At 54.5% G+C, this 26,203-nt stretch overlaps 2 protein-coding genes across 7 annotated transcripts; one reads left to right on the forward strand and one right to left on the reverse strand.

Moving 5' to 3' along the window:
- The first annotated feature begins 1,164 nt into the window (after positions 1 to 1,164).
- On the forward strand, positions 1,165 to 26,070 carry ACSF2 (acyl-CoA synthetase family member 2). 2 transcript variants are annotated; one of them, XM_059996337.1, is made up of 17 exons: positions 1,165 to 1,313; positions 13,046 to 13,150; positions 13,341 to 13,536; positions 13,913 to 14,041; positions 14,244 to 14,297; positions 14,631 to 14,749; positions 14,869 to 15,034; positions 15,582 to 15,677; positions 15,815 to 15,972; positions 16,259 to 16,350; positions 16,634 to 16,710; positions 22,812 to 22,919; positions 24,132 to 24,283; positions 25,098 to 25,239; positions 25,337 to 25,447; positions 25,592 to 25,660; positions 25,929 to 26,070. In XM_059996337.1, the coding sequence occupies exons 1-17, from the start codon at positions 1,204 to 1,206 to the stop codon at positions 25,977 to 25,979; spliced, it is 1,935 nt and encodes a 644-aa protein (XP_059852320.1). In that variant the 5' UTR covers positions 1,165 to 1,203; the 3' UTR covers positions 25,980 to 26,070. The 2 variants fall into 2 exon arrangements, with proteins under 2 accessions (XP_059852320.1, XP_069396146.1); XM_069540045.1 differs by lacking the exon at positions 13,046 to 13,150.
- Positions 12,422 to 20,879, reverse strand: CHAD (chondroadherin). 5 transcript variants are annotated; one of them, XM_059996340.1, is made up of 4 exons: positions 20,046 to 20,879; positions 18,054 to 18,217; positions 17,649 to 17,794; positions 12,422 to 12,651 (listed from the first exon to the last, which is right to left on the reverse strand). In XM_059996340.1, the coding sequence occupies exons 1-3, from the start codon at positions 20,817 to 20,819 to the stop codon at positions 17,653 to 17,655; spliced, it is 1,080 nt and encodes a 359-aa protein (XP_059852323.1). In that variant the 5' UTR covers positions 20,820 to 20,879; the 3' UTR covers positions 12,422 to 12,651; positions 17,649 to 17,652. The 5 variants fall into 5 exon arrangements, with proteins under 5 accessions (XP_059852323.1, XP_059852325.1, XP_059852324.1 ...); XM_059996342.1 differs by lacking the exon at positions 12,422 to 12,651 and adding an exon at positions 12,691 to 12,701; XM_059996341.1 differs by lacking the exon at positions 12,422 to 12,651 and adding an exon at positions 16,898 to 17,314.
- Positions 26,071 to 26,203: the final 133 nt, after the last annotated feature.

Here is a 26,203-nt window from a genome sequence, read left to right on the forward strand (position 1 = left end):
TTCAGAGGGATCGAGGTCACTCTCAGGCTCATGAAGAGGAGCGGCGTTGTCTCCTTCTCACAACCTCGGTTGGTTGAGCCAAAATTCCCAGATAAAGGCGGAGATCTTCTCAGGCCAAGCCCCGCCCTCAGCCACCCCTTCTTCCTGGCCCAGTGTGTATCACTGCCTCTGGGTCAGGAGAGGGGAGGCCACCCTGCCAGGGTCCTTCCCGTATTTCTCTCCCCCTTCTCCTCTGGAAGAAGGGCCACGGCTACAGCGAGACACTACGGACCTGGCACACGTGCCACACTGCTGTCCAGTGCGTCTTTTCCTAGCTAGGTCCAGAGATGGGCAGTCACCTTCTCTCCATCCTGCAACCACACTTGGGCCTCAGAGGACCACAGGGAGGGTCTGGAGAGAGAGAGGTTTACTTTTCATTCACTCCTCAGCCTCAGGAATTGTGCCTGGGGCGCGGAGGTGGGGGTGGTGGACAGGTTCCAACGCCTGAGGCCACCTTAGGGTGCACTGCAGGTCAAGGCAGAAGTCTGGGGAGGGATGGGAGGCTGACGCTTGGGACGTGGGGGTCCCCTCCATTTGTTAATGGAGTCCCTTCTGAAGCCGACGTCTGTCCTCAGCCAGCACTCGGGCCGCAGCGGTCTCAGCCGCGCCACGCTTTGTCCCAGCTGCCTCCCCTCCCCCGCGGGCTCTCTGCTCCAGCCGGCATGGCTGGGGGCGCTTCGCGCGGGCTTCCCTGGCCTCTGGCCGGCAACCCGCGGGGGGACGGGGGCAGCACGTGACCCGCGCGCCAACACGGCTCGGGGGACGGCCGCGTCTGGCGTCGCCGCGCCGCGCCGCGCCGCTGGCTCCCCCTCTAGGAAATCAATACGCTCTTGCGCCCCCAAACCCAAGCCCCTGGTGGTTGGGAAGGGAGACCTGCCTTGGGCTGCGGGCCGGGGACGTCGGATCCAGAAGGAAACCAGGGCCGTTTTAACAGGGTGGGAGGCGGAGGGCGGCGGGTCAAGGGGAAGGTGCCCCGCACGTTCCAAGCCTCGCAGGCCTCGCCTCGCCCCGCCCCGCCCGGCCGGCACCTAGTCCTCCGCAACCCATAGGCAGAGGCGACCCTCCCGCCTCCCCGCGCGCTCCGCGCTCGCCCCGCCTCAGCGCACTTAAAAGTTTACTCGGGCCGGGACGCGGGAGTGGCGAGCCGTGGCTGTCTACGTCGGGATGCTGCGCGTCGGGAGGCTGTGCGCCCGGAGCCCGGGGGTGCTGGGGGCCCGGGTCGGCCTCTCCCGGGTTTGGCAGGAAGTGGGGTTGTGGGGCGTCCGTCCCCTCAGGTACGCGGCCTGGGAGGAGAGGGACGGGCTCCGTGTCCCGGAGGGGATCTTGGGGGTCCTGCGGAACCTCGCTGGGGGCCGATCGCGCTCGGGCTGGGAGGCCCGCGGCTGCCCCACCTCCGGGCGGCACACGCGGGAGAGTAGGTACCCCGCACCTGGCACCTAGGCAACAGGAAATGCTGGCCTGGCCCACGCAGACTGGGGCTGCGGCTGGTGGCTGGCAGGGACCGTGCACTGACTCTGGGCTCTGGTCTGGGACTTTAGGTTCGTCCATTCGCGGGCACACTGATGGCCAGAAGTGGGAGCCGTTAGCGGTCTGTCCCGAGGGGGAGGGGCAGGGGCAAGGCCTGTACTCTGTTCCCAGGACACTGCCTCTGAGCTGGACCCCTTGCAGGGATAAACTTGGGGATCTTCCACCCGGTGTTGTCCACCCTAGGCCACTAAGCTCAGCAGTCTCCCCTCTCCTCAAACACCGCTTGGCTCCTTGCTACCTACCGGGCCTGTTTTCTTCTGTCCTCAATGCAGAGGGTGGGATGGGGGCTGGCAGGTGGAGGATGTGTTTCCAAGTAGTTTTGCTGCCTCTACAGCAACACAGTAAGTAATGTTACCTCCCTGTAAGATAACAGATGTGAAAGTGTGTTGATTAAGCAGAGCTGGGCTCCCACTGATGTTATCAGTGGTGGCTTTTATCTTCAGCGCCCAGCAAGGGGAGGCCTGGGCACCACTGAGCCTGCCCTGCCAGCCAGCTAGGTCAGGACACAGTTTTGGATGCCAGGTGGAGTGTAGGTCTGGGCATGGAAAAGTGACGAGAAGCCGAAAGTTCTCTGAGAGAACTGCTTGGTTAAAAAACAAAAAAAAAAGAAATGAAGTTGGAGGGAGATGCAAACTCCTCTTCTTTGGCTAGAACTCCAAGATCACAACATTTTGAACTTGCTGGTTTCTGAAGATAGAAAGCATGCAGTGCTTTCAGATCACTAGGCTTAATTTTCTGGGAAAACCCAGTGGCTCAGGGCAGGTCAGCAGATGGGATTCTGATGAAGAAAACGGTTCTCACCATTTCCCCACCAGGGAAGTCCCCTGACCTTTGACTTTTTATGTGTTAACAAAGCAGGTCTCTTACATGCTACAGGCCTACAATTGCAGAGTAGGGGCACCAGGCCTCATTGAAATTCTGACTCTGTCAGGAGGAGATCCATGTGTCCAGAGAAAGATTTCCTGAGCATTTGGCCTAATTCCCTCCCATTCCTGCCACTCCCTTGTGCTTGAGGCCTTACCTACTGACTGTGATGGTTTGACCTGATTTTGCACCTACTTTGTCCTTAAGAAGCCCTCAAGAGTCTCGAGCATTCACAGATGTTCCTGAGAACGTATGTCACGTCAGGCACAGGGCGGGTATTGTGGTTATGAAAGCCAGAGAACGCAGTCCTCGGGGAACCTGTAGTCTAGTGAGGGAGAAGATAAGTCAAGATGATCACTAGTCAGTGTTCTAGGTGCCATGGTGCGGAAAGCTCCAGGGCTTCTGTCCTCTGCTCTTTCTGACCTGGTCACATACAGCCTGCTTTCTTGCTGACAAACACCCCATGCCTGTTACCTATCAGATCCCCAGTTCTGTCTGTTAAGAAAAAGCAAGAACCTTGAAGCCAGACTGCTTTGGGTTATAGCTGCGTGACCTTGAGTATGTTACCTAACCGTGGAGTTTGTCACTGATGCTACCTACATGCTGGATGGACAAAGGCTTGCTCTTCTCAGCCTTTGCTTTGGGGCAGAGTTGGTACCTGAGAACCTCCAAATGGGGTCTGGGTAGGAATTTCAAGTGATTTGAAGGTAGGAGAGGATTCCCTCCTCAGTGGCGTCTTCATTGCACCTGGTTCTCTTCTGGCCAGTTACCAAGATGTCAGCCTCTGCCCAGCCCTAAATGGAGCCCCTGGATCTTCTGGACATTCCCCTATCCATCAAAGTCAGGGTTGTCCACAGCCTTTTTCCCCAGAAGGAAAGCAGAAGCTGCCCATTGCTCTACAGACCCCCTTCCCCTTGTCCACACAACCCCATCCCCAGGGAAGGCAGATGGTCTAGTCTGGAGCTTCAGGGAGCCTAGGAGGGCAGAATCCAATGCGATTCCTGATGAAGCTCCAATAAGCGCGCTTCCTTCAGACCTCTAACGCTGGCCTGGGGCTGTCAGTGAGGCAGCTGCGCCCAGGGTGTCGGGAACACTCAGAGCTGGGAAAGACAGAGAGAGCCGTGGCTCAAGCTTCTCAGAATCAGGTGTAACCCTCAGAGCGGGGGCTCCAGTGACTCAGTGCTGATGGTTGGTGCAAGGGCGTGGGTGGGCTTCATGGACCACCCTCCAGGGGGATGGCTATAATCAGGTGGGACCAGTACTGGAAACTATAAAATGTTGTCCCTATATGAGGGGATTATATTAAGCTAGGAAGTGTTTTGGGTAGAAATCACAATAGAAAAATAGACCCTTCCCGTAATCTACCAAAGATGATTAACAAGGGATTTGGTAATGATATCCTTACTCACTACTCCGGTCTAAATGTAATAATAGAAAATAAACTATAAATTTGGACGTTGTAATCAGTGACTGGTACACATCGGTTTTAGTTACCTCTCCTGCCTTGCACACAGTAGGTATGCAATCTACTGTAGAGGGTGCAGTGGAGGATACAAGGATGAATGAACTTGTTTCCAGTGGCTTCTTTGCCAGAAAGGGATCTGCAGGGAAGGATCATAGACCCACTGATTCAAGGCAGTAAGGATGCTCTACCAGGAGAGTGTCAATCAAAGCAGGGAAGAATCTGATAGGTGGGAATGGGATTAGGTAAGACTTCCTAAAGAAGCTGGAATTTGAGCCTGATCCCTCCAATGATAGGTCTGTGGTTTGAAGGATGAAGGCTGTATACTTGTATTGATATAAACTCTTGCTTGTGCTTGAACTCTTTTGAACCCTGCGTAGGAAGCCCTCCTAACATCTCCCACATTATTTATTTATTCCATCTACAGACAAAGACTTTGGAGCCAGACAGATCTAAGTTCAAAAGAACCACTTTCTAGCTGGTAGCTTTGGGACTAAGTTAAACTTGAGACTTTTGTTATGTGTAAATAGTGTTGTCGTGAGAGTGAGAGTTAAATGAGGTCGCGTAAGAAAATTCTTACCCGCAGCCTGGTGCTAATGAGTTATGAGACAGAAAGTACTTATGTAACAATGGCTTTGCGCATTCCTGCAATGACCCCCAAGACCCACCGTTTAGAGCCTTGTCTGGAGAGCAGGAGGAAGACGTTCTGGCAGAGGTAACTGCTTAAACCAAGCTGGGGCTGCTCTGGTTGTGTTGACAGACCCATCCGTGATTACGCTGAGTGTTGGGATAAAGGACTGCTTTTTTTCCCCCCTGATCAAACCAAAGTACAGGATGTAATTGCATCTCTTAAAGGGGCCTTGCTAGAGGAGTGTCCTGATAAATGACAGGAACCAATAATTCTGCCAGGGGCCTCTCCCTTCAGAAATAAACAAGCTGTTTTTCTACCTTAGGAATCATGTTCTGTGAATCTCATTGGCATGCATGTATTTCTCGGTTTGGGAGCTGAATGACAGGAAAGCAAGCCCAGCCCGACCAGTATGGCTTTAGGCAAGTCTCTCAACCTCTCCGGACCTTGGTTTCTTTGTAAAATAGGCCACTTGGATAAGAAGCACTCTGCAGTATTTCTGTGGACATTCTGTGATTCCTAAGGAGGCTGGGCTTTGAGACTTGGATCCCTGAATCCAAGAGGGCTGTGGTCGAAGTAGGAAGCCTTCATACTTGTATGAAATCTTACTTATGCTTAAACCCTTATGAACTCTTCCTAACCTCTGGACTCTCTGGTTTTCTCTAGTCCTCTATGAGTGAACAGAAAACATTGAGGGTTTTGACCCTAGAAAGCTAAGAGCTAAACCTTGTATGCACCTTAGTGATGCCATCAAGGGCAGGTGTTCTGAATCAGCCTCCACCCCTGGCTCCTGTGTACTTTCCCCATGAGCCCCGAACAGTGGCCCAAGGGAAAATCTGCAGCATGGATGCCTCCTAACCCCAAGTATTTCAGGCCCTCTGTCTTCTTGAGTTTACTGGACTCAAATAATAATTTCCTGTTTACTTTCTCTGCAAAAACACATATACACCATCAGTTTTATTCGAGCTAAAAATGGAAGCTTCAGGCTTCCCTGGTGGCGCAGTGGTTGAGAGTCCGCCTGCCGATGCAGGGGACACGGGTTCGTGCCCCGGTCCGGGAGGATCCCACATGCTGCGGAGCAGCTGGGCCCGTGAGCCATGGCCGCTGAGCCTGCGCATCCGGAGCCTGTGCTCCGCAACGGGAAAGGCCACAACGGTGAGAGGCCCGCGTACCGCAAAAAAAAAAAAAAAAAAAAAAAAAAAAAAAAAAGGAAGCTTCCACCAATACAGAGTACCTTGCTCAAAATCTTCATTGTAGCTCTTACCTTGGGGGTTCTTTGTAGTCTGCGTTCTTTGTAAGCTGTGGACTCCTTCAGGAAGGTTATGTTGGGTGGTGGAAAGATCATGGGACTTTATGGTATAATTACAGACAGTAAAATGCACAAATCTTGGTTGTGCAGTTTGATGAATATTAACAAATGTATTCACCCATTACTCAACACCCCAAGATACAAAACTTGTCTATCGCTCTAAAACAGTGCTGTTCAGTAGAAATATACTGTGAGCCACATGTGGAATTTTATGTTTTCTAGTGGCCATATTAAAGTAATAAGAAATAGGCAATAAGTTTAATGATATATTTTCTTTAACTTAGTATAGCCAAAATATCATTTCAGCAGGTAATCAATCCTTTAAAAATTGCTAAGGAGGTATTTTATATTCTTTATTTCATAAAGTCTTCCAAATCTGGTGTGTATTTAACACTTACAGAACACTTCAGTTCAGACTAGCCATGCTTCAAGTGTTCCAGAGCCACATGTGACTAGGCTACCATATAGACAGCACAGTTCTAGAAATTTCTCTAGTGCCCCTTTCCAGTCAGTTCCCTTCCCCAACCAGAGACTATCACTGTTCTGATTTCTAATCTCCATAGATTAATTTTGTCTATTCTTGACTCTCAGAGTATATACTCTTGTGTCTATCTTCTTTTGCTCAAAAATCAAGGGTTGCTTTTGGGAGGAGTGACCTATTAATCTTGACAAAAAATTCATGAAAGTGTGTGTTATACATTAAACAGTTTAGCTTTCCTTGATAACCACGGGGAAAAGGACATGATCTCCTATGCTCAATATTTCAGCTCTTGGGTGTGGCAGCATAAAGGCAAGCTGAGAAGTGGGGGCCTCAGAACAGGTCTAACAAATGTGTCAAGGGGCTATCCCAGCAGAGAGTGATGGAGATGGTGTGGCTTCTAGGCCCACTGAACTGGGCAGCCCAGTTACACCTTGTGGTCCCCAATATTATATCATCAAAGAACTGTTGTTGTTTTTTTTTTAATAGATTTATTTTATTTATTTTTGGCTGCGTTGGGTCTTCGTTGCTGCATGCGGGCTTTCTCTAGTTGTGGTGAGCGGGGACTACTCTTCGTTGCGGTGTGCGGGCTTCTCATTGCGGTGGCTTCTCTTGCTGCAGAACATGGGCTGTAGGCGCGTGGGCTTCAGTAGTTGTGGCTCGCGGGCTTCAGTAGTTGTGGCTCACAGGCTCTAGAGCACAGGCTAAGCAGTTGTGGCGCACGGGCTTAGTTGCTCCGTGGCATGTGGGATCTTCCCGGACCAGGGCTCGAACCCGTGTCCCCTGCATTGGCAGGCAGATTCCTAATCACTGCGCCACCAGGGAAGTCCCTTGAATAACTTTTCATGTGCTTATCTGCCACCTGTATATCCTTTTTGGTGACGTATCTCTTTATGTCTTTTGCTCATTTTCCAGTTGAATTTTTTTTTTTTAACTGTTGAGTTTTCAGAGTTCTTTATGCAATCTGGATACTAGTCCTTTGTCAGATATGTGGTTTGCAAATATTTTCTCCCACTCTGTATCTCATCTTTTTGTCCTCTTAATCGGGTCTTTCGCAGAGCGAAAAGTTTTAATTTTGATGAGGTCAGTTTATTAATTTTATAGATCGTGCTTGTAGTGTCAAGTTTAAAAACTTTGCCTAGCCTTAGATCCTAAAGGTTTTCTCCCATGTTGTTTTCTAAATGTTTCTAATGTTTTACATGCAGTCTGTGATCTATTTTGAGGTGGTGTTTTTTTTTCCCCTAAGAGACTTAGGTCGAAATTCTTTTTTCATAAATTTATTTATTTTTGCCTGTGTTGGGTGTTCGTTGCTGTGCGCGGGCTCTCTCTAGCTGTGGAGAGTGGGGGCTACTCTTCATTGCAGTGCGCGGGCTTCTCATTGCAGTGACTTCTCTCATTGTGGAGCACGGGCTGTAGGCGTGTGGGCTTCCGTAGTTGCGGCACATGGGCTCAGTAGTTGTGGCTCACGGGCTCTAGAGCACAGGCTCAGTAGTTGTGGCACACGGGCTTAGTTGCTCCGTGGCATGTGGGATCTTCCCGGACCGGGGCACGAACCCATGTCCCCTGCATTGGCAGGTGGATTCTTAACCACTAAGCCACCAGGGAAGCCCCCGAAATTCTTATTTTTTGCTGAGGACCTTTCAACATCATAGTCATTCTCGTGCTCTTGGTGGCCACTGCACATTAAAATGGCCATCAGTTAAGAAAATGACCATTCACTAGTGCTCTTTGGGTTTTATTTGTCACAACAGCTCCTTCATTTTCTTGAACACTAGTTGTATGTTGTAGCTGGTATAAATGTGTCACTCATCTTTGTGGGTACATAAAAATAACTTTATTTCAGGATAAAACAGTTATTACAGGTTAAAAGTTGTCCCCTCCAGCCCAACCATCTGCCATCTCTACTCCCAGATTGACCACTAGCCTAGTGTCTTTCTGAAAATTAGGGAAAGGAGCCCCCACCCCACCCCTGCAAGAATGCAGCCCCATGGTGCATGGATCAGTGAGCAGTACTTGGGCTGCTGGGTTGAATGATGAATCTTGGGGTGATGTGCAAGGGAGATGGAAGAGGAGAGCCTGCCTCTCATCTGCCATGAGCTAGAAGATGCATTGGCACATTTAGCTGGAGCTGTGTCTCACACAAGGGTGAGTATGTTGACTGAGGACTGAGGCTTGCCCAAGAGGACAGCACATGAACTTCATGGGCAGCCTGCAGCCCTGCCTTATTGCATAAAAGTTAGTCTTGGGCTTCCCTGGTGGCGCAGTGGTTGAGAGTCCGCCTGCCGATGCAGGGGACACGGGTTGGTGCCCCGGGTCCGGGAAGATCCCACATGCCGCGGAGCGGCTGGGCCCGTGAGCCATGGCCGCTGAGCCTGCGCGTCCGGAGCCTGTGCTCCGCAACGGAAAAAAAGTTTCGGTTCCTCCACATGCTTACCAACACTTGATATTTTGGTTTTTTGTTTACAGCCTTCCTAGTGGGCGTGAAGTGGTATTTCATTGTGGTTTTAATTTGCATTTCATGTGCTTGTTGGCCATTCATATATCTTCTTTGGAAGAAAATCTATTCAAGTTGTTTGCTTATTTTTAATTGGGTTATGTGCATTATTTATAATTCATTCTTTTGGTCATTCATTTGAACACTTCTTACATTCCAGGCCCTGTGAAGCACTGAGGATAAAACAGTGAACACATTAGTTGCCAAAGATGAAAGGTCAAAAGAATTATATTTTTTTTAAATCTTTGTTTCCTGACTTCTCTTATGAAATCGGATCTGGCAGCCGACCCGGGCCTGAATTTTCACAGGCCCATTCTCTGTGGACAGCTTTAGGTGGGGCTGTACCTTGTCTCCAGTTCCCTCCCAGCTCCTGCCTGGCTGACTCACTCCCACCTGGCGTTTTATAGTACCCAGTGCGGTCGCTAAAGGCTTACTCTAGTTGTTTGAGTTGGTAGCAGCTGGGACTCCTGGCGGTCCTGCTCCAACTCCTTAAACTTTCCACAAACAAGCAAACAACTTTTCCTGAAACCAAATCTCTTTATTGTCTTTTTCAGGTTTAAATGGGGGTATCTGCCACTTTGTTTAAGAGTAGAAAAAGAAGAGGCCACCCTTCTTGACCAAGGCGCTTGGGTGTGTCTGAGGAAGGAGGGAAGTAGAATCAGTGGTGTTTGCACTCGGTCTTTCCAAACGATGCGTGGTTCTTAAGTTTATGAGCAAATTGCATTGGTATGTGTTTCTAGAACCCTTCAATCCTCTGAAGGAGCAATCTGTTTCCACCACAACCCTGCCCTACGCAGTCCCAGTTTCTTGGGTTCAATTAGTAAACAATTGTGGAAAAATAAAATTGAGATTAGACAATCTCTGTTGATCAGATAGGGACTAAATCCAGAGCCTAAAGAAGAGAATTACCCATCCCATCCTTTCTCCCTGGCTTGGGCAGGCAAGGCTGTAATGCTGGGGCAGTGGTACTGAACTCTCCACTTCAGGCTCAGCTATTTACCAGCTGGGCAGCCCACTTTGCCTCTCTGCACTTCAGTTTCCTTACCTGTACAATGAGAGTTCATCATTCCCACCTGTATTTTTCAGAATTGGCTTAGTGTGTATCACAAAAATCCCCTCTCACCGTGGTTTTAGGAGATGGGAGTTTCTTCTTCTGGGAGATGGCCAGTCTGTGGCCGGCATGGTAGAGCCTGCTGTCAGACTCCAGGCCCTTCTGTCTGTTGCTCTGTGGTGCCCAAGCTCACCATGTGGTCCAAGAGAACTGTCATGGGCAGCATTACAGCCAGTGGGAAAGAAAAAAAGATGTGCTTCTCTTTAAGGGTTCTTCTCAGAACCTGCACTCACGACCTCTCCTTACGTCCCCTTGGCCAGAACTTTATTCTTGGACCAGACCACCTGCTGGGGAAGCTTGGAAATGTGGTCTCTATTCCACCTGGCCATAGCCAGGTGAACATCTGAGGGTGTATTATTAAGGGAGAAGGGGCTACTGGGGGTCTCTCTCATACCATCTATCAGAGCCACCATGAAGATAAAGGAGATAATACACAGGGCAATTGAACTGCATTTGGCGGGGGGGGCACATTAATCAACCTGTTGATTTGCCAACTAGACACTCCAAGAAGCCACTGAAAACCATGGTGAATGTGTAGAAAACCAGATTCCAAACAAAATAGGACTCCGGGTCATTTTGAGAAGAAGAGGGTCCGTGTTGTCAGGCAGATCCCCCCGCTCCCCACCTTTAATGATCTGTTGACAATGTGACCATTAAACTGGCTGAGATCTGTATTTCTCTGCCTTCTAATCCAGATGCTGGGCTGTTGGGAAGTGGCCTGCCAGGCTTTCAAGGGCAGTGGTAAGCCACTGAACGCAAAAAATGTATATAGTTAGGATTCACCAGTTGTAAGCAATGGAAACCGAACTCGGACTGGCTTAAATTTGTTTGTTTGTTCATATTTTAGGTTACATATATAAGTGAGATCATGCAGTATTAATCTTTCTGTGTCTGGCTTATTCCCCTTAAGCATAATGTCCTTTAGGTTCATCCATGTTGTCGCAAATGGAGTTCAGCTTTCCCCTCCCCGACCCCCAGACTGGCTTAAATTGAAAGAGGGAATTTATTGACTGTTGACAGTGAAAAGTCCAGAGGTAGGTAGGCTTAACACGTGACCGGGTCTAGGTATTCGACAATCGCAAGATTAAGTCTGTCACTGGGTCTTCCTGTCTCTGTTTCTGTCTCTCTTTGTCTCTCTGTCTCTTTCCATCTCTCCTACTTTCCTCTGTGTTGACTTTCTTCTTAAGCAGGTTTTCTCCACATGCTTGCTCTTGCCCCTATCACCTTGGCAAACCCGAAGAAAAGAGCGTATGTGTTTCCCAGGGGGCAAAAATGGACGCCCTCCACAGTATGCCTGTGAGTGAAGGATTTGGGTACACAGTCTCTCTTGAGGGGTGTCATGGTGACCACAGGGAACTACCTCAGTAGTTCTTTAGGTTTGTCAACCTGAGTGTGGGCTGCTGGCAGGGCTTCAGAGGCCCGTGACACCTGGCTGTTTTCAGCTCCAGCATACCTGAGGGAAACACCTGGCTTAGGTGGCTCCCTACAGCCCTTTGAGAAGATTGCCCAGGTAGGTAAATAGCATCCCTTTGAGGATAACCACTGATCCAAGTCCTCAGACTTTATAGGTGGGGAAGCTGAGGCCCAGAGAGATGAAGACACAGGTATCTTAACTTGGATTCTCTTGAGAGCAAGGACTTGGGTGCTGGTGATTTATTTGTGATCCTAGGAAGTAGGAGTGAGGGAGTGCGGAGGAGACAAGAAGAGAAGTCAGTATGGGGTGTGTGCAGGCAACCAGGGTCTTCCCCCCGGGACTCGATGCCTCCCAGAACTGTCCAGCTAAGAAGGGGAGACTTGAGGGAGTCCCTGAGCAGACAGAACCGCAAGGAACTGTCCCAGCAGCTGAAACCAGAGATGCACTGAGGAGACATGTCAAGGGACACCAAAGGTGTCTGTGACAGCCACCCACCCAGCGGGTGGTACACCTGGGATGAGACCTCAAGCCCCCAACTCCAGCCCAGTGCTCGCTCGCTTCCCAATGTGTGGCTCAGCTCGCTGAAGTCAGGACAGCCTCCCCATCAGCCCACACTGGGACCCGCCCTCCTGCGACATGAGGTCTCCTCACCCATTTACAGGGAAAACCAGTTTTGCTCCGCTCTGCCCTGCCTACCTTGTTCTTCCCAGAAATTCTCCCCCATAAGCCGTAAGTGGTCAGTCAGTGAAAGCCAGGCTCGGTCTTTTCAGCTCAGCAGCTGCAGGACTGAATCGTCAGGAAGGGTCCCTGGGGCCCACACCACCCAGTGGTGGCCCAGAGGAGGCCTGGAAGGATCCTGGAAGGGTCCTGGAGCATGCCCTCTCTGATGAGAACAGGGTCTGAGAGCTACCACACTCCCAGCTGGGCCTGGGTGGGAGCCCAGCAGCCGTCACCCAGGGCAGCGAAGCAGGCACGAGCAGCCCTAGGCCTGTGACACTTGGACTGCTGGGGACCTTTTTTTGTTTTTGCTTTTAATTAATGAATAGACTTTAGATAGTTTTAGTAATTAATAGTTTTATTTTTAATTTTTTTTAAATGTACATTTATTTAACTTATTTATTTGGTTGCACCAGGTCTCAGTTGCAGCAGGCGTGCTCCTTAGTTGCGGCTCACGGGCTCCTTAGCTGCAGGTCGCCAGCTCCTTAGTTGTGGCGTGTGTGCTCCTTAGTTGCGGCTGGCATGCTCCTTAGTTGCGACATGTGAACTCTTAGTTGCGACATGCATGTGGGATCTAGTTCCCTGACCAGGGATCAGACCTGGGCCCCCTGCATTGGGAGCGTGGAGTCTTAAACACTGCGCCACCAGAGAAGTCCCCCTAAACAGTTTTAGAGTTACAGAATAACTGAGCAGATTGAACATAGAGTTCCTTATACCCACCCCCCCACCCCACCCCGGCACAGTTTCCCTGCTATTAACGTCTGCATTAGTGTGGTACATTTGTTACAATTAGGGAACTAGTATGGTACGTTATTATTGACTATAGTCCGTAGTCCATTAAGGTTTAGTCCTTGTGTTAGACTATTCTGTGGGTTTTGACACATACCCAGGGGCCTTTTCACTAGGAGGAAGCAGTGTGTAGGATGAGGCCATTCCTAGCCCACACAGGCCACCTCCCTGCTTCGTCAAATCAGCGTGATTGACTTTAGTTTCCCTTTCCAGGGTTTTGGCACCAAGGCTCCAGGCCCCTGGCACTGAGTGGAAACTGGGGAGTAGGTTGGGGAAAAGAACCTTCTCTCTGATTAACGACAGGACGTCAGCCTCCAGGTTTGATCTCCCAAGGGCAAAGCAGGTCCTAAGTTAAATGATGATGGTCCCTGGGGATGGGGCGGATCAGACAGCTTCTGGAGTATCCCGCACACATTGTAAGCAGCCTACCTCCCAGCGGGGCGTGCCAGCCTCTGTTGCCAGGACGCCTGGGTTGGTGCAGTTGAGCCCACAGCCCCTCTCCCCACAGCTCTGGAGAGATGGATCGCACCGCCACCCTGCCCATTGGAGGCCTCAGCCATGTCCAGGGCCACAGCACGTTGCACCTCATTAACAAGACTGTGGGGCAATGCCTGAATGCCACAGCGCAGAGGGTCCCGGACCGAGAGGCCTTGGTTGTCCACCACGAAAACATCAGGTTGACCTTTGCCCAGCTCAAGGAGGAGGTGGGTCCTGACTTTGAACCCTCAAAGTGGGCAGGTGCTGGCCCCCAGGCTGCCCTGGCCGGGTGGAGCAGCAAGGGTGGTGCCTAGCTGTGGGGCAGGGTGCTGGGGCTGCCTGAGAGCCCCAAGGGATGTCAGGAGAGGAGGGCAGGACTGAGGCAGAGGTGGCCCAGGTGCCTCCTGCATCAGTCGTTCTTGGGACACTGGTTAACTACGCATGTTCCCAAGCCGCCTCCAGATCTGCTGAGGCCTAGGTATCTGCCTGTCCCTTGTTCCCAGGTGGTTCTGATGTGAACCCCTGGGCCAAAGGTTAAGGGGCGAGTCATGGGCCCCTTTCTGCTCACCTGCATCTCACCCTTTTGCGCCATGTTTATACCAGGTGGACAAAGCTGCTTCTGGGCTCCTGAGTACTGGCCTCCGCAAGGGTGACCGTCTGGGCATGTGGGGACCCAACTCTTACGCATGGGTACTCATGCAGCTGGCCACGGCCCAGGCAGGCATCATTCTGGTGAGGAGGGGCTTACCTGGCACAGCTGGCTGTGGGGGGGGGGGGCATCATTCAGGGGAACCCCCTTGACCCTTGGCCCCAGAATCATACTGGTGCCTGGCTGGTTTCAGAAGGTACAGGGTGCTGCCTCTGAGGGTGGAGGGGCAGTGAGAGGGACAGAGTCTGCCCAGGACACATGATGTACCCTCTCTGTCTCCACCAGGTGTCTGTGAACCCAGCCTACCAGGCTATGGAGGTGGAGTATGCCCTCAAGAAGGTAGGCCCATTCCTAGCCTTGGTGGGGGCGGGGGAGCCAGCTGGTGGCACAGGGGGCTTCCAGTTGTCATAGAGGGCTGACTGGGCTGGGGGGCCATGCTCAAGTGAGTGACCCCCAGAGTCTGTCCTTCCTTAGACGGTGGGTGGGAAGAGTGGGCTGTTGGTCAGACAGGCTAGTGTGTGTGTTGGGGGTGGTGTGTGTGTGTTGGGGGTGGTGCATGTGTGTGTCGTGGTGGTGGTGGTGGGTGTGGGCAAGAGAGCAACTGTTAGGACGCCACCACATCCCCAGGCTGAGGCTTCCTGCTGACCGCGGTGGGGCGCTCCCCTCCTGCAGGTGGGCTGCAAAGCCCTCGTGTTCCCCAGGCAATTCAAGACCCAGCATTACTACAGCATCCTGAAGCAGATCTGTCCAGAGGTGGAGAAGGCCCAGCCGGGGCACTTGAAGAGTCAGAGGTGGGGGTGTCCCAGATTGGGAGGCGTGCCTCGTGCAGCCTCCTGGCCCCCTCATCCCGTCCCCATCTCTGTGGGCCCTTCCTCAGCCCCCGACTCTCACCATGCTCCCTTACCCCCAGGCTCCCAGAGCTGACCACAGTCATCTCGGCGGACGCCCCTCTGCCAGGGACGCTGCTTCTGGATGAGGTGGTGGCAGCTGGCAGTCAAGAGCAGAATCTGGCCCGGCTCCGGCACACCCAGCAGCTCCTGTCCTGCCATGACCCTATCAACATCCAGTTCACCTCGGTAGGGCAGAGGTCTCCTGTCCCGAGCCCAGGCTGGCACACTAACGCTTGCCCGTCATGTGGCCCTCCCCCGAGAGGGAGGAGGCAGCAGTAGAGATCAGGGGAGAGCAAACACTCTTCTAGTGGGGCCGGCCCTAGCTGTCTGCTCTGCCCGGGAAAACTTCAGCACCTGGTGTCCATGTCACATGCCCACCTCCCCTGGCCCTCTTGTCCCCAGCACAGGGGCAGATGCACTGAGCCACCACAGGTCAGAGCCCCTCATTTAGCAGATCGGGAGACTGAGGTCCAGAGAGGGCATGTGCTGGTGAGCCCCAGAGTTCTCTGAGCGGCATAAGGACAGACCTTATTTGCCACCTCTGTGGATCCTAACACCTGGCACCGTGTAGGCATGTGGCAAATCTTTGTGAATATGTACTGAGTGAATGAATGGATCTGGGGCAGCCGTCTCGGTCTCCTGACTCCCAGTCCAGTGCTCTTTCATGCACTGGCCCAGGGTGGGAAGGAGATGGGATGAAAGAGGCCAAGCCATCACCTGCTTGTCTTGTCAGGGGACAACCGGCAGCCCCAAGGGGGCCACGCTCTCCCACTACAACATTGTCAACAACTCCAACATGATAGGAGAGCGCCTGAGACTGCACCAGAAGGTGAGGGGGTGCTGGCCCAGCAAGGGCTTCCCTGGCACCGTGCCGGCGGTGGGGGGCTTGCTGGGCTCCCCCGCTGGCTAGAGGAACTGGCTTCCGGGGGCCCTGCAATAGACCCAGCCTCCTGCTTCCATCTCCAGCCACCAGACAAGTCACGGGTGGTCCTGCCCAGCCCCCTGTACCACTGCCTGGGTTCCGTGGGAGGCACAATGGTGAGCTTGATGCACGGGGTCACCCTCATCCTGTCCTCTCCGGTCTTTGATGGCAAGAAGGCGCTGGAGGCCATCAGCAGAGAGAGGTGGGCATCAGTGGACAGCTATCTGTGGGCTGATAAGACCCTCCTATTCCTCACTTCTGGGCCCTGATCCCTTTCCAAGATGTCTCTTCCCTCCAACCAGGAGAAATGGAGACGGGGTAGTGGGAGACCCCCAGGCGAGGACCAGTTCCTCCCTCCAAGGAGCTTCTCCTGCCTGTTCCCCATAGTTGCAGCCTTGGCCCTTACTGTAGGGTCAGGTGGGGTGGTGAGAAGAGGAAGTTCCCTTCTACTTCCAAGCCTGATTCTGAGATGTACCTCCCTCATACAGAGGCTCCTTGCTGTACGGAACTCCCACAATGTTCGTGGACATTCTGAACCAGCCAGACTTCTCAAGTTATGACATCTCAGCCATGTGTGGAGGTGGGATGGGGCCAAGGGTGGCAGGCCAGGATTGGCCCAGTGAGCTACATACGTGCCCAATCTTTCATTTAGGGGCAAGAAGGCCACTGTAGAAACATGGGTGGGAGGGAGGAAAATCCCCAGTGTCCCTAGACTCCAGCCCAAGGCCAGCTGCCTGGTCTAGGAATAGGTCCGGGGTTGGGGAGAGAAGGGAATGTTATTTCCTAAAAAGGGCCGTAGGTGAAGGGAGGGTCCACTGGGCCTGGAGAAGGTGGGAGCTGTGTCAGCCCTCTCTCTGATTCAGGTGTGATCGGTGGGTCCCCTGCATCCTCAGAGCTGATCCGAGCCATCATCAACAAGCTGAACATGAAGGAACTGGTGGTGAGTGGAGGACGGGGCTGGGCAAGAAGAGATTGCTGGGAGTGGGGAGGAGCCCAGCCTGGGTCTCCAAGGAAGACCCTCCGGCTGGCCGTCATTCCAGAAAGCAGATGTGAGACAAAACAGTCTTACCTAATCGGCAGCTCTCAAGTCACAGAGATAGGTGACAGGGGAGTAAATATTACACATACATAAATTTATATTTATAGAAATCTGGGGAAGAAATGCAGCACGGGAGGATGTGTGGCAAAGCACCAGTGTCCGGCTAGAGTGTCCTGGCAGGCGGGGGCTGGCAAAGTTGGGGGTAGGGGCTTGAGACCCTTCCTAGAAGCAAGGGGTGGGGCAAGGATCTGATGTTTGTTTCCAAATGGCAGGGAAAGGGGAGCAGAGACGAGGATTCTGGAAGAGTGGCCATCCTGATGGCCACCGTATTCCGGTTCTAAAGGACTTGGGGGGTCTCAGCAACGGCTTCTCTGAGAGGAGCCGTAGCCGTGGGGCCAGGCGTGATGAAGCTCTCACCGTCCGGTGGAGCTGGGTTTGTGCTGCAGTGCCCGCGTCCCCTGCCAGGACATGTCTAGGTGTGGACAGCTCTGTGCATCAGCAAAGGCTGTGGGGAGAAGGTGGGGGTCAGAGGTGGGAGGATCAGTAGTTTCTCCGGCAGAAGGCAGAGACCAGTCACCAGGACCGGCTGGGTCAGGACCTGCGGTGAGGCGAGGATTGGTGTCAGGACTCCAACAACCTAGACGGTGTTTGGAGAGAATGGTGGTGGTCCTGGGCAGCATCATTTTCCCCCTTAGAGGGGGAGCCCCAGTCCTCCCCTCCTCTCCCTGCAAACGTGGAGGGTCTGCACGCCCTTTCATGGTGGGGAAGTATCCTGAGACACCCTCCTCACTTCCAGAATCTCTAGAGAGGGAATGGGGGACCTGCCCACCGGGCCATACCTGTTTAATGGCGGCCGGCTTTCTTGGACCTCTTAGTGGGGAACTTGCAGCCGCGGAAGGCGTCCGTGTCACGAATGTGCTGGCCCCTGAACTTGGCGGGCGACACGCAAGTGGCATCAGGGCGGGAGGTCTTGGCTTCCAGCCACCTGGAGAGACAGAGAGTTGCTGGGGTAGGGGAAGAGAGTAAGAGTACTGGAGGAAGGGCCAGTGAGCTATGGGGCCAGGTTGACTTGGCTTTAAGGTAGTCTGGAACTGTCATCTTCATGCAAATCGGGAAATGCCCAGGGTTCCACACCTATTAGGTAGAGATCTAGGACATATGCCCAGGATGTCTTAGTGCAGGGCCAGTGTGTCTCTACTCCATCACACGAGCGTGTTCTGGGGGTACCACGGGGGTCTTCTCACCTCCGCAGTCCCTGGAGCTGGCAGGTACATTTCCAGGGGTTGTTGGTGAGGGTGAGGGTCTCCAGGCTGTGAAAGGGGAAGCTGGAAGGCAGCTGGTTCAGGCGATTGTTCTCCAGATGGACATGTTTCAGCGTGGTCACACCCAGGAAGGCACCATCAGAGAACTAGGGAGGGAGGTGGGCACGAGTGAGCACCCCAGCCCGTGTCCGGCCTCTCCCATCTCTATGGCCCCAGAGGAGCAGGGTCGTTCCCTGGACGTAAGCAGTGGCACCTTGAGGAGTTTCACAGTATGACTAAGTTGTCTCCATACAACCACCTTTTGAGATAGGTAGTGTTATTTCCAATATGTAAATTGGCGGGGGGCGGGGGAGGGGTTAAGTCCCTTGCCCAGGGAGTCAACAGTAGCTGCAGGACCACATCCAGCTCCTCCTCCCCTGGCACCATGCTTCCTGCACAAACACTGGGGCTGGGGAGGCAGCCAGAGTTTGGCCCCAGTGGCCCAAGCTGGCACACAGTGAAGCTGGTCAGTGTTCGGTGCGATGGGCAGTGGGCCCAGGTTCCCCACAGCCCCCAGGGTCCTGGGATGTCCCCCAGCTCTGTCCTCACTGCTCCCTCACTGCCTGCCAGACTATTTGTGGAGCCACCTCGGTGGAGTCTTGGGCCAGGTTGTCTGGCTCCAGAGGAAACATTCTATTGGTGCCCATATCTTGGCCCAGACGTCACAGTTTCTGCCTGGCCTCCCCTGCCCCAAATGAGCCCCTGCTGCCCTGCTCTACTTCCCACTGAAAGGCCACGCTGGCAATGGTGGGCGACTCTGACTTCTGCTGGGGAGTGGCTGGGGCTGAAGAAGGGCAAGCTCGGGCAGACTCTGTCCACCCAGATGAAGGCTGGTTGCCGTCCAGGTATGATTCTGCCCTCATCTCTGTGCCTGTGGCCCAGAGAAAGGTGTGAAGTTCCCTGGTGATCAGACTGCTCTGATGACCATCTCCGCCACCTTGCCCTGGTCCCTGCCCAAACCTCCTGGCCGGAGCCCCTACACCAGAGCGATTTTCTAGTCCCAGGGAAGGATTCCACTCCGACCCAAGGCAGCCCCACCTGGCCAGGTGCTGGGCATCACAGAGGAGGAAGGACTGAGCAGCGAGGAGATGGATCTGGTGACCGGAGTGGGCAAAGGGCAGTGAGTTGTCTGGGACATGGTGAGCCATGGCCAGTCTTTCCTATGGGGAGATACCTAGGGTCCTTGAGCCAAAGGTTAACAGGGGTGAGTGGTTCTGCCTTTGCCCCCTCACGGAACCCATGGGTGCATGTCTGCAACCTGGGGCAGGCCCCCTGTCCCCACTCAGCTGAAATGGACCTGAGAATGCAGTGGAATGTATGTGTGTGGACTGGGGGTGGGTATGGGGGGATCCATCAGGGCCTCTGGGAGGCATGGAGGAGGTCTTCCTCAGGTATGTGTTCCTCCTCACTCCCCAGCCCCCCCACCCCATCTGAGCACACTCCCCACCAGGAACAGGGTGTCTTTGTGGGCCTGATTTGCCCAGCTCCTCTGGAAGGCTCCTCAGTAAACAAACCTCCCTTTATGGGGTGGTAGTTTTACTGGAGACGGGGGGGTGGGGGGGTGGGGGGGAACAGCGGAGGAGGGGTGGAAGGCCCAACAGGAAGAGCAGGCTGCTGCCCACAGCAGGGGGTTTGGGAGCCCTGGACATGCCTCCTGGGGGCCATTGGTGGGGCCAGGGCAGCCCCAGCTCTGTTCCTAAGTAGGAATCCTAGGAGGGCAGTGGCCGAGACCAGGGACAGGGGCAGCAGGGCGGGATTTGGGGTGAGAATATGACAAGATGAGGACAGAGGTAGCAGAGCTCCTCACCTTGGAGATAGCCACAGGAAGAGGCAAATTTAGGGGAGAGGGGATGGTGCCCAGCTGTGGCCCTGGATCCCTGGGCCTCCTGGCAGTGAAGAAGGAGCCGGGGCAGAGCCCTGCAGCCAGGAGCTCACCTTCTCCAGGTTGGTGTTGTCCAGCCAGAGGGTCTCCAGATATCTGCCGAAAGACTGGAAGGCATGGTCGGGAATGCTTTTCAGGGGATTGTGGGACAGCTTCAGATCCTCCACCACCCGCAGCTTGCTCAGAGCAGCCAAGGGGTAGCTGGACAGCTGGTTCCTGTCCAGGTAGAACTTGGCGAGGTTCTCCACGTCCTCCAGAGTGCCGGGCTGCAGGGAACTGAGGGAGTTTTCCGACAGGTAGAGCCAGCGCAGGTCCTTGGCGCCGTGGAAGGCGCCTGGGCGCAGCTCGCGAATCTTGTTGTTGTTGAGCTGCAGGATGAAGAGGTTGACCAGCGGAGAGAGCAGCCCCCGGGGCAGCTCGGTCACCTTGTTGTGGTCCAGGTAGAGGTAGGTGAGCTCGGTCAGGTCGTCGAAGGCGCCGGTGCGCAGCACGCGGATGTCATTGTGGGACAGGTACAGGTAGATGAGCTGCTTGAGGCCGCGGAAGGCACCCGCGGCCACCTCGCGGATGCGGCAGTGCTGCAGGTGCAGCGACACGAGGTTCGGCATGGCCCGAAACGAGTTGGCAGCCAGCACGGGGAAGTTGTTGCGCTGGAGGTTGAGCAGCTTGGTCTTCTCGGACACCTTGGGGATCTTCTGCAGCCCCACCTTGTCGCAGATGACGTGCTGCAGGTCACCGTGGCAGTGGCAGTTCTGGGGGCAGGCGGCCAGCGCCGGCAGCAGGCCGGCCAGGAGGCCGAGGCTGAGCAAGACGATCGGGCGGGCCATGGCCGGGACGCCTGGGGCCGGGGCTGGGGGCAGCGGCAAGTCCTCAGTGCTCCGTCTCCCGCCCTATTTATGCGATGGCCCTGACCACAGCCGGCAGCCGGAGCCAGCTCCTACGTGGAGCCGCGAGGCCGCCGGGAGCTGCGCCCCCGCCCTCGAAGGGGAGGGGCCCCCCCACCATGGGGACCGTGTGGTCCCCTATCTCCCTGCCCTCGGATTCTGCTCCCTCCCCACCCCCACCCCTCCCCACCCCCACCCCCCGCCGGGGTGGGTATGGGTGTGTCCCGGGCCCGGAGTTTACACCAAAGAGAGGGAGGCTTCCCTGAACTTATTTGTTTGCTCAAGTCTGAGCCTCCACGCCTCCCCCCTTCTGCGCTCGGCCGTGTGCCCTGGACCCAGCGAGGGAGGAAGCGGGGCCGGACAGCGAGTCTCGCCGCAGTCGCCGGCCGGCGGCGCTTTAATGGGGCTCTCTGGCGTCGGGCTCCCCTTCCAGCTGCACCCGCAGCCAGTCCTCAGGAGGTGGGAGCTCTTCCCTGCCCTGGACTGGCCTCTGGCCCCGCCTCTGGCCCCTCTCTCCCAGCCCCGGGCTTGAGTTTCTGTCCCCTGCACCGCCTATGCCCCTTTGCCACGACTGAAGGTGACCAGAAAAGTGGGAACTGGGGGCAAGGGGAATGCACAGGGCTTGGCAAACACCTGAAGACCACAGGCACAGTCGCACCATCTCCCCCGTCCTTAATCTCCCTGAAATGTCCCCACCTCCTCATCCCCACCCCCAGCGGTCAGGACCCCTTGGTGGGGGGGTTCTCCCAGAGTGGCAGCCAGAGAGGCATCAAGGTGTACTTGACAGAAGCCACACCTGGGCAGTGGCCCCAGGACTGTGAGGGTGGGTGAGGGGGCTGGGTCCTGGCTACAAGGGACCAGCCCCGGACAGCTTGGGCTTCTCGACCCTAGATCCTGTGGACAGCCCTGCCCCAGCCGACCAGGTCTCTGTGTGTCCACGTGACTGCCACGGTGTCCACATTTTTGTGGAAAGGGGAGAGTGGGCAGGCAGAGTCTCAGCTCTGGCCCCAAAGCGAGCTCTGGGCTGATGGTAGGGGTTCTTGTCTGTGTTGGGGGTGAGGGGAGGAGCCAGACCCCAGGTCTCTCCAAACCCCAGCTATGCCTGAGTCATTTCCACTAACACAGAGGAAATGGCGGGTAGGGTGGGGTTGAAGGATGAAAAAATGTCTGGTGTCTTTGCTGGCTGGAAGGAACCTGGAACAGAGGGCAGCCAGCCCCTCTCCCTTCACCCAGCACTCAGGTGTGGAGGCCTGCCCTCTCCTAAGCCCCTGTCACCTGTCGCCTCTAGATGGGGGTCATAGTTGGCCGAGAGCACCGCCTGGTGATGTTCCTCCAGGGCTGCTGGTTTTCTGTTGCTTAGGATGTTCTGACCACTGGAAGGGGGGGTGGGGGGGTGTGCCACTGGCTTTTTAAATCCTTGCTTTGGCTGTATTTTTATTTTGAGGAAAATAAATTTACAGGAAACTCTCCAGAACTTGGGGGGCACCTACCCCAAGGCTAGGCACTTGTCCCGGGTTTCGGGTGGGCTGTGTCTGCGTAGCTCCCAGCTGGTCAAGGCAGGCTGGCTTTCTCATCAAGTTTACAGGTCCTTCAGCTTGGAAGGGTGGGGCAGGGGATGTTGTGGCCCAAAATCAGGAAGGGGGTGCTCAGACAGCCGGGGGAGGAGGTGGAGAAGGCTGGGACATTGGTAACGCTGCTCCAGGAAAGAACAAAGACTGAGAGCCCGGCCCCCTGCTAGCTGAGCTAGTCTGCAATAAGTCCAGTGCCTCTGCCTCCCGACTTCTGCGGAAGATGCCTCTTTTCCCACCATTCAACTGCCTTTCCACTCTCCCCATTCCCCGCCCCACCCCCCACCCGGTTCCTTCCCTCAGGGTAACTTCCCCACCCTGCTGCAGTCCTGGGCTCTGTTCCAAACACCCTTTCTGGACCCTCTAGGTGGTTTATGGAGCCACAGAGAACAGTCCCGTGACCTTCATGAACTTCACCGAGGACACTGTGGAGCAGAAGACGGAAAGTGTGGGCAGAATCATGCCTCACACAGAGGTGGGCCCCAGACCCCACCTCCCACCACTCGCCTGGCGTTCACCCCCTGGGATGTCTATTGCGTTCAATTAGAGATCCAAACAGCTCACTCAAGACGCTGAGAGCCCGCAGCAGCAAGGTCTTGCAGCAGCAAGGTCTTGCCGGGCCTGGGGCTTTCTCTGTGGGCTGAGGCCTGAGTGGGGAAGAGCTGGAACAGTGGTCAGCCGCAGCTGACCTTCTCCGCAGCCTCCCTTCCTGTCTGAGGTGTGCTTTTGCCAAGCCCACTGTCTGTTTTGGGGCAGCCAGAACAGCCTCAAAGAGGATCCAGGGCACAGAGATTTTTCCTACACAGCTCTTTCCCTCCCATAGCCCTGCCTCCCCACCTGCCCCCACTCACTTTGGCAGAGGTCCTCTTTTCGCTTGGCATAAACAGTTTCCCAAGCAGCTTCTTCCTCTGGGGGTCCCTTGCACCTTGAAGGCTGACCCAGAGCACCTTTCGCTCTCAAATTCCCAGCCTGTAACAGTGGTGCTTTATGCCAGCCCGTACCTGGTTTCCCCTCCCCCCCTTGTGCCCTTGCCCCTCTGGGGTCACTGCCAGAGTGCTTCCCCAGGGACCAACTGCCCTTCTCCCTGAAGTGAGTGTGCAGTGACATCAGCCCCCTCCCATGTGTCTGACAGCCTCACTGCCACTCCCTGGGATGCCCACCTGTGAGGTAGACAGGGCAAGTGTAGTTCTCCCCATTTCACAGATGCAGACACGAGGCACACAGGCTAAGCTTTCCTTGCACATTGGCTGTGGCTCGTTTCTCAACTAGGCTTTCAGATTCTGCCTGTTTGCCATCTCTTCTGTTCACATGGCCCTGCTGTGCCACCCTCTTTGGCTTCTTTATTTACTGCTTAATGGGAAGTAAGAGGAGACTCCCCTTTCTTGTGCATTGTTTATAATTCTTCAGCTGGCCTGGCTCCCCCGCAGGCTTCCTCCTCTGAGCAGCTCCTTTCCACTCTGTTTCCTCAGCACCTCCTGGCCTGGGCCTCAACTATTCTTTCATGCCCAGCTCCAGGGTCGGACTGGTGATGGACCTACTCCAGCCTTTGTCTCCCTTCCCTGGGGATGGGCAGAGCCAGGGGGATTCATTACTAGGGGGAAGGAAGGCAAAGCTCCCCCCATCCTGAGGGCCCCCCATCCTGAAGTGAGAGGGTGGGAGGCCCCAGCCTGAAGCTGCCTGGTCCCAGGCCCAGATCGTGAACGTGGAGACGGGGACACTGGCAGAGCTGAACACACCTGGAGAGCTGTGCATCCGAGGGTACTGCGTCATGCTGGGCTACTGGGGTGAGCCCTGGAAGACCGAGGAAGCAACTGGACAGGACAAGTGGTACCGGACAGGGTGAGAAGGCAGGGCAGTGCGGAGAGTTGGGCTGCCGAGGGGAGGCTGGGGGTCCTGAGGCTGAGCTGGCAACATTGAACTAGAACAGGGAGAACATGTGTGTCAAGATGGTCCCTTCACATCTCCGAGACTTCGTTTCCAAAATGTATAAAATGGGGATGACCATAGTCTCCAAATAGGGCTCCCAGAAGGACCAAATGCAGCACAGATGAGAGCACCTGGGACAGTGCCTGCCAAATCTGAGCCAAGATTCAGTCACTCATTTAATTCAACAAATTCTAATTATGCACCTGCCATGTGCCAGCATGATTCTAAACACCGGTGGCCCAACGGAAGGCACACTGGGAAGGGTCCTGCTCTCACTTCCCACACGTCTGGTGGAGGGAGACAGATACAAACAAGATCATTTCAGACATTTATAAACATCACGAAGAAAATAAAATAGGGTCCTAAGAGAGAGAGTGGCTGTGGTGGGGAGGGGAGCTTCCCTTTACTGGGTGATCAGAGAAGGCTTCTCTAAGGTGGAAACGTTTGAGCTGAAACCTGAATGATAAGAAGAAGCCAGCCATGAAAATCATATGTATAGATATGTTTAGAGAGAGAAAAAATATGCCATAGGTATGGGTTTCCTTGGTTTTATCTGCCTCCTACATGAGACTATACGATCCAAGTAATGTCTTGTTCATGCCATATGCCCCAGAGGCTAGAGTAGTGCAAGACATATAGTGGGTGCTTGATAAATTTTTGCTGAATGAGTGAGCGAGCCAGCCAGATGAGGCAGAGGTGAGAGGCGGCTCCTGGGCTTTCCTTGCAGAGACATTGCCATGATGGACGAGCAGGGCTTCTGCAAGATTCTGGGCCGCTCCAAGGATATGATCATCCGCGGCGGTGAGAACATCTATCCCGCTGAGCTCGAGAACTTCCTTCACACACACCCACAGGTGCAGGAAGTGCAGGTGAGGCGCCCAGCCCGGGTGAGCCCAGGTGAGACCCCAAGAGCAGGGGACGCGGATGGGGATGGGGATGTCTGATCTCTATCTCTGACTCTGGAAGGTGGTAGGAGTGAAGGATGAGCGGATGGGGGAGGAAATCTGTGCCTGCATTCAGCTCAAAAAAGGGGAGAAGACCACAGCGGAGGAGATCAAGGCTTTCTGCAAAGGGAAGGTGGGACCCTCAACCCACCCCAAGCATCACGACGTTGCTCACTTCTCCAACACCCTCTGCCTGCCAACCTGTCAGCCCACTGTCCCCTACACCCAACTGTGGGACCCCGCCCAGCCTCATGCTTTATCTCCCTCTGGTCTGCAGATCTCCCACTTCAAGATTCCGCGATACATCGTGTTTGTCACAAACTACCCCCTCACCGTCTCAGGAAAGGTGTGTAAGGAGACCAGGGAGGGGTAGGGGAGCCCGGGGCCCAGGTGCAGAAGGTCAGGCGGCCTGCCTATACCTCCCCGAGTGGTGGGCCAGATTCTGTTGAGAGGCTGGCAGTAGGGTAACCAACTAGTCAGCTCATCCTGGTTTGCCCCAAACCCTCCTGGCTTTAACCTGAGAAACTCCTCAGTCTTAGGCAAACCAGCTGGGCTTGGTCACCCTAGCTGGCAGAGGCCCACGCCTGGTTCTCACTCCTTTCCCTTTCCTCTAGGTCCAGAAATTCAAACTAAGAGAGCAGATGGAACACCATCTAAACCTGTGAATAAAGGAGTGGGGAGGATCCTTCCTCCCTGCCCTTCCCCCACATTCCCCTCGTGGGCTCTGCGATTTGGCATAAAGAGCTTCTCTGTTTACTTTGGCTGTTCTCTTGCTGGCGTGCTCTCTTGGCAGTTGCTACAGGATGGAGAAGGGAAGAGACCAAAGCACTTTCAGACCTCCTATTCCTTGTCAACGATGGTACTAAGCACTTCGGCGTGTATTATCTAC

This window comes from Delphinus delphis, chromosome 19, assembly GCF_949987515.2.
Source record: "Delphinus delphis chromosome 19, mDelDel1.2, whole genome shotgun sequence".
NCBI classification, from domain to species: Eukaryota; Metazoa; Chordata; class Mammalia; order Artiodactyla; family Delphinidae; genus Delphinus; species Delphinus delphis.

Bases quoted from the DNA above. Each gene is read 5' to 3' on its own strand.
- ACSF2 (XM_059996337.1), top strand. From the start codon at position 1,204: ATGCTGCGCGTCGGGAGGCTGTGCGCCCGGAGCCCGGGGGTGCTGGGG. The intron at 14,750-14,868 runs GTGGGGGTGTCC...CCTTACCCCCAG, and splicing joins GGGCACTTGAAGAGTCAGAG to GCTCCCAGAGCTGACCACAG. The intron at 25,448-25,591 runs GTGGGACCCTCA...TCTGGTCTGCAG, and splicing joins AGGCTTTCTGCAAAGGGAAG to ATCTCCCACTTCAAGATTCC.
- CHAD (XM_059996340.1), bottom strand. From the start codon at position 20,819: ATGGCCCGCCCGATCGTCTTGCTCAGCCTCGGCCTCCTGGCCGGCCTG. The intron at 18,218-20,045 runs GTGAGCTCCTGG...CTCCCTCCCTAG, and splicing joins ACAACACCAACCTGGAGAAG to TTCTCTGATGGTGCCTTCCT. The intron at 17,795-18,053 runs GTGAGAAGACCC...CTGTCTCTCCAG, and splicing joins CAGCTCCAGGGACTGCGGAG to GTGGCTGGAAGCCAAGACCT.